Genomic DNA, 10870 nt, shown 5'->3' on the forward strand with positions numbered 1-10870 from the left:
AGTTTAATAAAAGGCAGCCTGCTTCATTGCCTGTGGAGTAACATTTTAATGAATACATTTTTAATTTACTCTCCTTAATAAAAAAAATTGGATTATTATCATGATGTCATTAAATTTATGGCAACATTAACAGATTATTACTTGTATTGTCATTATATTACACTTTCTGTCAAAGACTCTTTCATGTTATGACAAATATTACTTTTTGATTTACATATTAGCCTTGTGATTTTTAGTTCAGGCTGTAATGCATTTGCAAGTTATGAGACTTTACATATGGAAATCCCTTAGGCAGTAGTAAGCCAAGGCCCCAGTGGCCACTAACTTATTAATTATAAATTCCCCTTTACAATATGGCTTGAAATGTTCTTGTTATAATTTTATTAAATGACATGATTGTAATGGTGGGGTAATATAGGGCTGGCAAGTGGAGGAAACACGGAGACACTGAGAGTAAAACAGTGCCTCTTCATGTTCATGATCCTATATACTTTATGAAACCTATTTATTTAGCTGTTTACCTGATTTTGCTAATCCATTTAAGGGATTACCCTAATTTGTTTGCCATTTTCTTTTCTTTTTTGGAAAAGACTAAACCATACCCAAAGAGAGATTTAAACCACCATAGTTGATATCTGTAATATCTTTGTCATATCCTCATGATACATTAGTAAGCCCAAATTGCCCATATATGTTTACATTTTTGGAATAAGTTAAAGTTAAATATAAACGTATAAATATAAAATTAAAATAACTTTAAGACTCCTGAGGAAGTTGCGCGACCGTGACGATACACGTTGTGCGGAGGACCCTGGTGACATAGCCAAAACCGGAAGTGCTACATTAGTAAGGCTGCCCATATATGTGCCAATTCCTTGAATGAGTTAAACTCCTGACACATAAAAATAGACAAACATCACATATTAATTCAGCTCTGTATTTGTTAATACATTATTATGTGTATCTAAGGGTCCTTTCACACGGGGCGGATCAGTTCTGATCCGCCCCGTGGATATCCGTTTGCTCAGCGGGGATCACTCTGCCGATCCCCGCTGAGCAGGGAGATGACAGGTCCGTCTCTGCACACTGCGCAGGGACGGACCTGTCACAGCGCCGCTCTCCCCTATGGGAGATCGGATGACGACGGACCGCAGTGCCCGTCGTCACCCGATCCGCAGACGGATGGAAAAATAGCTTTTTCCTCCGTTACACTTTTTCGGATCGGAGCGGGTCGGATGTCAGCGGACATGTCACCGCTGACATCCGACGCTCCATAGAGCTCTATGGAGCACCCGTTCAGGTCCGCCTGAAAAACTGACAGGCGGGCCTGAACGGGACGTCAGTGTGAAAGGGGCCTTATAAATTAACCAACGTAAGTACCTACATTTGACTTGATATCAGCCCCCAGGCATCACATATATATAGAGGACAGAACTGGAAGTCAATCAGGTGTGCTGCATGTTAAAATGAAAGAGTCTTTGACAGAAAGTGTTATATAATGAAAATACAAGTAAGGCCCCTTTCACACATGCGGATGGTATGTCCGTATTTCATCCATCCGTTTGCGGATGAAATACGGACATCCATTCATCCCTATGGGATAGCGGGTGTCTGCGAATGAGCATCCGCAGACACCCGCTATTGTCCGCCTCCGCAAATGTCCGATTCTGCAGACGGAGGAAAATCCTATTTTTCTGTCCGTCTGCAGAGCGGATCGGATGAACACGGACACACGGTCCGTGCTCGTCCGATCCCCATAGAGGAGAGCGGAGAGCTGACAGGGCGGTCCCCGCACAGTGTGCGGAGACCGCCCTGTCCGCAGCCGGCTCAGCGGGGACAACGGAGCGATCCCCGCTGAGCGAGCGGATCATCACGGGGCGGATCATTACTGATCCGCCCCGTGTGAAAGAGGCCTAACAATCAGTTGCCATACATTTAGGCCCTTTCACACATGCTGACCGTACATTAGATCAGTTCAGTCACGTTTTTTATCATCAGTTGTTGTCAGTTTTCATCCTTTTCATTTCAGTTTTTCATCCATTTTTCATCCGTTTTTCATCAGTTTATGTCCTTCTTCATCCATTTTTTGTCAGTTTTTCATCAGTTTTTGTCAGTTTTTATCCGTTTATGTCCGTTTTTCATCCGTTTTCGTCAGTTTTTCATCCGTTTTCGTCCGTTTTTCATCCGTTTATGTCCGTTTTTCATCAGTTTTTGTCCGTTTTTCATCCGTTTTTATCCACTTTTTTAGAACTGTATGCAATCATTTTTTCATGAATTATGTGGATTTTCCCATGATTCCTTGTTTTCCCCAGCATGCATTGTGCTTCCCATGCTGCTTTGTGGTTTCAGCTGGCTTTGTGCTTCCTGATTCCTTGCTGTAGTGTATTTGCTTATTTAGCAATGGATTTGGACAGATTTTTTGAGCATGTGACATTATTTGTCATGCTATCTTATTTGAGGAGACAGAAACGCATGAGCAGGAACAAATCTGCAATAAGACGCAGGTACTGGACACATCCCATGCTGCTGAAGAGGCCCACTGAAGGGTTTTTTGCTCTGCACTATGCAGATCTGCGACAGTTCCCGCAAAAATTTTTTAATTTTACGCGAATGTCTCTACCAACATTTGAATTTTTATTAGAAAAGTTGCAACCCCGTTTGGAAAGGATGAACACGGATATGAGACGTTGTGTGCCTCCTGAGGAGCGACTTCTACTTACCCTGAGGTAAGCCAGCCAGCCTTTCTGCTTATGTCCAGCATAATGTAGGGTTCCTTTCATTATTTGTTCTACTCTTCCCAGGTTTCTGGCATCTGGAGTATCCTATACGTCCCTAAACCACTACTTTTTGTTGGGAATCTCTACAATTTCTGGAATTGTGCATGACACCTGTCAAGCAATATGGGAGGAGCTTCGGTGTACTGCAATGCCTGTTCCAGATACATCTATGTGGCAAGAAATTGCAAATGGGTTTTGGAATAAGACCCAATTCCCTAACTGTGTTGGAGCCCTGGATGGGAAACACATCCGAATTCAGATGCCACCTGGATCTGGCTCACAATATTTTAACTATAAGAAATACTTCTCCCTTGTGCTTATGGCAATCTGTGACAGTAATTATAAGTTTGTAGCTGTAGATATTGGGGCGTATGGATGTACTGCAGACTCAAGAGTGTTTACATCATCGAAAATAGGGAGAAGACTACTTGAGGGCCACTTCCATTTGCCATCAGACAAACCTCTTCCAGGAACTGTGGGGCCAGATATGCCACATGTACTTGTAGCTGATGAGGCATTTGCACTTTCTATGAATCTCCTAAGGCCTTATGCCAGGCACAATCTAACTCCCCCCAAAAAAAAATTTAACTATCGGTTGAGTCGCGCAAGGCGACTTATTGAATGTACCTTTGGCATTTTGACCAGCAAGTGGCGCATATTCCATACAACAATTCAACTGAGCCTGAAGAATGCCGAACTAGCTATACAAGCATGTTGTGTCCTCCATAACATTATACGTGAGAAAGAAGGAATTACTGTTGAGGAAGAGGACGAGATCGATTTACCTTCTGTACGGTTTACTGGACTGCGACCCAACAATTCAGTTGTTACCATGCGTGATACGTTTGCAAACTATTTCATGTCCCCAGAGGGAGAGGTTCCGTGGCAGTATCAACATGTGTAAAAACACTCACCAGGCACTTTATTGGGTATACCTTTTTTAGTACATGTTTGACCCCCTTTTGGTACCCTGCATTGTATTTGTTTTCCCACATAAACTGGAAATGCAATAGTTTTAAGAAATAATGCATTTTCATGTTAGCAGTATAGCAGTCTTGTAACTGCTATCAGTGTATAAAGCTTGTAGTTTTCATTCTCCTAGTGCCAAGATCAATCACCATTGACCCTATGACCAGCACATTCTTTTGTATCAGTTGTTTTTGTGTTATATAGAGTACAATAAACACAATAAAATATTCCATACAGTCCATTATGTTTAATAATGTCAGTGACGACAACATAGAAACGCAAAAAAAAATTCAAATCGACAACCATATTTCCAAAAATATATATAACCCAAAAAAACAAAAAATTGCTGCAGTGCAAACTGGGTGGCCAACTAGAATGGGGGAGGCAACATAAAATGTTTTTTTTTTAAAGGTCTTGATAATAAGGACTGTGGGAAGTGGGATAGGGATTGGATGACTGGGGAGAACTAAGGTAAGAAGTGGCCGGGGAACTGGAGGGTGCCACTTGAGGTGGGGGTGCAAAATTTTGGGCAGTGGGGGCTGGAGCACGTTGGTGATGGGGGATAATGCCTGGGTGGTGATATGGATGGGGATAAGGATGCTGCGAAGCTTGCTCACCATATGGACGTTGGGGATGGGTAATAACTGGTGGCATGGGATCTCCAGATAGTGCAGCCCTTACGCACACACCAGTGAAATTGAAGATGGCCATGTGAACGTCCATTTTGCGTACAGTCGGAACCTTTGAAAGGTGGTGATATAGGTTCTTCACAAAGCTTGCATCTTCATTATTGGGGTCTGCAAAAGGATCGTTGCTATCCGCCCGTCTCATTGCCGTCATCTCTTGCATAAAGGACAGCATAGCTCCATCCATGTCAGGCCTATGCTGTCCGTGTCGTTTGCTTCTGGAAGCAGTAGTAACAGAACGAATCTGAGGGTTGGAACATTTATTAGTACATTTTATTCTATCAACATTTCAAAATGGGACATTTTATATAGGATACTTACAGGCACACGTTGTGGCACACGTCTTTCAAGCGTGGCTGTAGATTGTGAAGATGGCATTTCCTCAGGAGCTTGCTCCCTACCACCAACTCCAATGTCTTCCTCTGCCGCAGGCTGGGTATCCACTGCACCCCCCTCCTCTTCTGTATCAGAAATGTTGCTGGTGGTACTGTAAAATATTTGTTAATAGATGGATTACAGGTGAGTACAGTAGAGTTATTACAATACATGGATCCATGTGTGTCATTAAAGTGGACCACTTATACATACAGGTAGGTGCAAGAAATATCCCCTAAACCTACACGGTTTGGAGATATTAGCAGAAAACCCGTAGACAACGGCGCCGTTTCTGAAGACGCTTGTGCCATGACTGGTGGATCCCACGTGCATGACGTCATTGTGGCTAGGGCCAGTCACAGTACCGAAGCCATGATACACAGAAGTCACTCAGGGAGTGATGGCGGCAACGGAGGAGGGGAACGGGGACCACAGCGGGGGCTTCCATCACAGGTAAGTAATTCATAATGAGCTAGCATGCTTGTACTTTTCTGTACTTTTGTACTTCCTCTTTGGAGTATATCATTTTTTTTACTCAGTCAAATAATTTAATATAGGGGAGAAATAATGTATTTACTTACTTTCTTAAGTTCATAACACTTCTCAAGAAGTCCAGTGAATCAAAAAAGGGGCTTTTTTTTTGTTGATGGTCCTGCTCCGCTCCGGCTTTCTCTTGCCTCCTCCTTTAGCTCCCGTCTGTAGCGGTCCCTAAGGGATCTCCACCGTGTGATGATTTTATCACCTGTATAGGAACAGTAGACACAATGAACTGATAGAACTCCAACATGACAATTACATATAATATGAGGCCACGTGGCCTCGTGACCATGTGGCCACGTGACATGCCACGTGAAATGCCACGTGACATGCCACGTGAAATGCCACGTGACATGCCACGTGAAATGCCACGTGACGTGGCATTTCACGTGGCATGTCACGTGGCATTTCACGTGGCATGTCACGTGGCATTTCACGTGGCATGTCACGTGGCATTTCACGTGGCATGTCACGTGGCCACATGGTCACGAGGCCACGTGGCCTCATATTATATGTAATTGTCATGTCACATGCCATGTCGGATACGTGGTAAGCAGTTTGTGGCTTGGCATAGTTAAACACATGGCATTTCATGGCATGGCATGTCACGTGGTCACGTGGCCACGTGACATGCCACATGGCCACATGGCCACGTGACCACGTGACATGCCACATGGCCACGTGACATGCCACATGGCCACGTGACATGCCACATGGCCACGTGACCACGTGACATGCCATGCCATGAAATGCCATGTGTTTAACTATGCCAAGCCACAAACTGCTTACCACGTATCCGACGGTGCTTATTACTAAGCGACATCCAGTTTGGTGTAACCTCCTCAAAAATCTCCTCCCACTTCATGCTGGTGATATGGCGGTCACTGTACTCAGCACATGTTTTGTCCCATAAGCCAGGCCTGGCATGCACAAGCTGAATGAGCCTTTCATGGGAGACATCTCTGGCCATTTTTTCTCTTCTCTCCAGGCTGCTCTCCTCTCTCTCTCTCTTGGCAGGTCTCCGTCTCTTGGCAGGTCTCCTCTCTCTTGACACGTCTCTTCAAAACACACAGGTTCAGGCAGCTCTCTTTCTATACACTCTCCTCTCCTCTCTCCACTAGCAGCATGTGCTTGTACATGTGACTGACCACTACCTGGGTCAGAGGTCACCTGTACATTAATATATATTTTTTTTTGCTCAAAAACGGATGTCCGCGGAACGGATCGTCCGCAAACGACCGTTTTACGTCCGTTCCGTTTTTTGGACGGAAGAGAAAATAGGGTTTTCTTCTGTTCGAAAAAACGGAGCTGAACGGAACGGACGTAAAACGGTCGTTTACGGATGGTCATCCGCAAACGTCCGCAATGCCATTGACATGCATTGTGCTCCGTTTTCGTCCGAAAACGGATGTAGGGAAAAACGGACGAACGGTCCGCACATGTGAAAGGGGCCTTAATGGCATCATGATATTAATTAATTTCTGTTTAAGGCAAGTAAATTACAATGTATTCATTAAGTGCATATTAATAAGAGGATGGAGCAGAGTGACCCAGGAGGTTTATTCACTCTTCAGTCTATAATTGTAATTGTCAGGAATTGGATAACCTGCTGGAGACAGTGTGGTTCCCAGACCTGTAGGTTGTAGTGTCTGACAGCACATGTCTCTCAGCAGATAGCAGTTCCTAGCAATTAGTCCTCGCCTGATGCAGTCTGCTCTGAGGTTATTTTGTCTCTTCTCTGCTACTCCATTTTTCCTTAATGTTCTACTTGTGTGCTCCTTTTTTTCCTGTGCTCCTCATGACATGTTATTCTGCTCATTATGCTGATCCTTATATCACCTACTTGAACCTGCTCCTGTATACCCTATCCTGACTTGTCTCCTGTTCCTCTTGCTGACCCATTCGTGTATGGCCCTAGCTCTGTTACTGATGACACTGCTCTAGTCTTACCTGTATATATTGTATTATAGTTAGTTGCCAGTTGGATTTTCTGTCACTTGGGATAAGCTGAACACCCCCCAGTTCGGTTTGCATCGGAAACATGCGAACAGGCAATACATTTGTTCAAACATCCGAACACCATTAAAGTCTATGGGACTCGAACATGAAAACTCTAAAGTGCTAATTTTAAAGGCTTATATGCAAGTTATTGCCATAAAAAGTGTTTGGGGACCTGGGTCCTGCCACAGGGTACATGTATCAATGCAATTTTTTTTTTTAAATTGCAGTTTTTTCGGGAACAGTGATTTCAATAATGCTTAAAGTGAAACAATAAAAGTGTAATATTCCTTTAAATTTCATACCTAGGGGGTGTGTATAGTATGCCTGTAAAGTGGCGCATGTTTCCCGTGCTTAGAACTGTCCCTGCACAAAGTGTCATTTCTGCAGGAAAAAAAGTCATTTAAAAGCACTCGCGGCTATAATGAATTGTCGGCTCCCGGTAATACAGAGAACAGTCATTGAAAGTCATTTATTTAAAAAAAATGCTCCAAATTCAATTACCAACAGGCCCTTCAGGTCTGGTATGGTTATTATGGGGAACCCTGCGTCAAATAAAAAAAATGACGTGGGGGTTCCCCCCAAAGCACCTTGTGCCCATGTTGATGGGGACAAGGGCCTCATCCCCACAACCCTTGGCCGGTGGTTGTGGGGGTCTGCGGGCGGGGGGCTTATCAGAATCTGTAAGCCCCCTTTAACATGGGGACCCCCAGATCCTGGCCCCCCTGTTTGAAATGGTAACAAGTACTTTGTACCCCTACCATTTCACAAAGAAAGTGTAAACAATTGTAAAAAAACAGACACCTTTGGGAAAAGTCCTTTATTAAAAAAAAAAAAAGATTCCAGTGGTAGTAATCCACTCTCGGTATCCTGCGATGTTTGATCATCTCTCCGGGGTCCAGCGATGGATGATCTCTCCTCTCCAGGTCCAGGGTCCAATTATGATGTCCAGCGCAGCGCATCCTGTCTCCACCGGAGACACCACGGGAATCCCAGGAGCCTGACAGGTCTCTTAGATGAGGACAGGGCCACCCGTCATGTGACCCCATCCCCATCTGATGCAAGGGGAAACCCAGGCTTCCCCAGTGATGTGCGGGTGACCCCGCCCCCTCTGATGTAATGGAAACCTGCATTACATCAGAGAGGGGCGGGGTCACCCGCAGACCCCCACAACCACCAGGCAAGGGTTGTGGGGATGAGACCCTTGGCTACCCCAAAGCACCCTCCCAATGTTGAGGGCATGTGGCCTGGTACGGTTCAGGAGGCGGGGCACTCTCTCATCCCACCCCCTCTTTTCCTGTGGCCTGCCAGGTTGAGTGCTCGGATAAAGGGTCTGGTATGGATTTTTGGGGGGAACCCCACGTAATTTTTTTTTTAAATTTGATGCAGGGTTCTCCTTAGTATCCATACCAGACCTGAAGGGCCTGGTAATTGAATTTGGGGGGACCCCCATGCATTTTTTTTTTTATCAATGACTTTCAATGACTGTTCTCTGTATTACCAGGAGCCGACAATTCATTATAGCCGTGAATGCTTTTAAATGACTTTTTTTCCTTCAGAAATTACACTTGCTCCCGAAAAAACGTCAGTTTTTAAAAAAATTATTTGCATTGATACATGTCCCCTGGGCAGGACCCAGGTCCCCAAACACTTTTTATGACAATAACTTGCATATAAGCCTTTACAATTAGCACTTTAAATTTCTCCCATAGACTTTTATGCCCCGTACACACGAGCGGACTTTTCGACATCCAAACTCCGACGGACTGAGTCCGGCGGACTATCCGCTCGTGTGTGGGCTGCAACGGACTTTAGCCTCGCAAAAGTCTGACGGACTTTAGAAATGAAGCATGCTTCAAATTTTCCCGACGGAACTCCGCCGGACCCAGGTCCGATGTAGAAGTCCGCTCGTCTGTATGCTGTTCCGACAGTCCTAAAACGACGCATGCTCTGAAGCAAGTACGAGACGGAAGTGCTCGGTCTTGTAAAGCTCCAGTTCGTATTGGAAGTAGCACATTCGTCATGCTGCAAATTCTGTGCTCGTTTAAATGTATAGCGCATCTTCTTTATAATGCTAGAAGAACGAAGCCTTTTTATTTATAATGCTAGAAGAACGAAGTTGCTTTGCTGCTCATATTCACTCACAGAGTTCTCACCAAACACATTTCTGTTTTATTTCTCCTCATCTCATGAATGATCTTGTTTTTATTTTAAAGCCCCATCTCAATATTTTTTTTTTTTATGTTTTTTTTAATAATTTTTTTTACTCCATATTTTTGGTACAATTCTTTACCATGTTTTTCTTGTGATCTCCATATTAAATTATTCTGTCAATTAAAACCAAAAAAAAAAAAAAAAGTTGTTAACTTGACCGAATAATTAAATATGGAGATCACAAGAATAAAAATGTTCATGATTTCACCCAAAAATATTGATGAAAAAATTACTCCAAAAAAATAAAAAAAAACAAGAAAAAATGTTGGTGACTAATTTTTGGCCTACATATTTTTGGTACAATTCTTTACCATTTATTTTTTATTGTGATCTCCATATTTAATTGTTCCGTCAAGTTAAAACCAAAAACTTTATTTTATTTTATTTTTTTTTCATTACCACAATAACCTTTTTATTTTTATTCTGGTGACAAGTTACCACAATAACATTTTTATTTTGTTTATAACCTCAAGGAGGTTAGTGTCCCTTGTTAATTTCACATTGTCTTTTATAGAAAGGTATTTGACCAAAAAACACATAGGCAATTATATTTTCAAACAAAAATAGCCATTTATTCTGGTTCTACAAACAAAAAAATGAAGGCAACACTGGAGAAAATTGTGACATTTCTGTAGCCTTTTGGCCCCAGGGCAAACGTGAAACTATGTGGACAAGAAAATTCAAATATTACAAAATCAAATATGGTCCCAGAATCCCAGACATCAAGAGCAGCATCAGATGGTATATATGTCCCCAGGCTGTGGTTGGTCGGACCAGAGTGAAGCCAGGTCATCACCTTCTTCTCTTCGCTCCACCCTTCACTGCACCCTTCCCTGCAGACTTCCCTGTAGCCTTCCTGGGAGGCTGTGTCTCCGGTGGTGGACTCGTGGCAGGAGGAGGAGGAGGAACAGGAGGAACTTGCTCCACAATAGTACTGTTGGCTGATAAATCTCCACTGAACCCCTTCTGTAAGGACAGGAAAATGAGCCTTTCGCAGTGGAGACGTTGGCCCATCTCTAGTTGCTGGAGCCGGCTGGCAATGTAGCAGCCGTAGGCCTCTTCTGCGTCAGGGGGGCTGTTTAAAACATTAGTCGCCTCTCTAATTAGTCGCAGGGATTCCTCCTGTGCCTGTGTATTTTTTTTGGCCCTTTTGGATGGAAGACGGAGGGGAGGCACTTGAGAAGTCGTCATGCTTCTACTAGGCCCGGCCACCTCCTGCCTGACAGAGGGCATGGACTCCTCCTGGCTGAGAGTGGGCATAGCCTCCTCCTGCCTGCCACTTTCACCACCTTCCTCCTGGCTGAGCTCCTCCTG

General features: G+C 43.9%; 1 protein-coding gene across 1 annotated transcript; it reads right to left on the reverse strand.

Moving 5' to 3' along the window:
* Nucleotides 1-3989: 3989 nt before the first annotated feature.
* Nucleotides 3990-5557, reverse strand: LOC143976197 (uncharacterized). The gene is made up of 3 exons (XM_077478620.1): nt 5389-5557; nt 4754-4919; nt 3990-4676 (listed from the first exon to the last, which is right to left on the reverse strand). The coding sequence occupies exons 1-3, from the start codon at nt 5400-5402 to the stop codon at nt 4152-4154; spliced, it is 705 nt and encodes a 234-aa protein (XP_077334746.1). The 5' UTR covers nt 5403-5557; the 3' UTR covers nt 3990-4151.
* Nucleotides 5558-10870: the final 5313 nt, after the last annotated feature.

Source organism: Lithobates pipiens, unplaced genomic scaffold (genome assembly GCF_037356315.1).
Source record: "Lithobates pipiens isolate NorthernLeopardFrog02 unplaced genomic scaffold, aLitPip1_a1.2 Scaffold_13, whole genome shotgun sequence".
NCBI classification, from domain to species: Eukaryota; Metazoa; Chordata; class Amphibia; order Anura; family Ranidae; genus Lithobates; species Lithobates pipiens.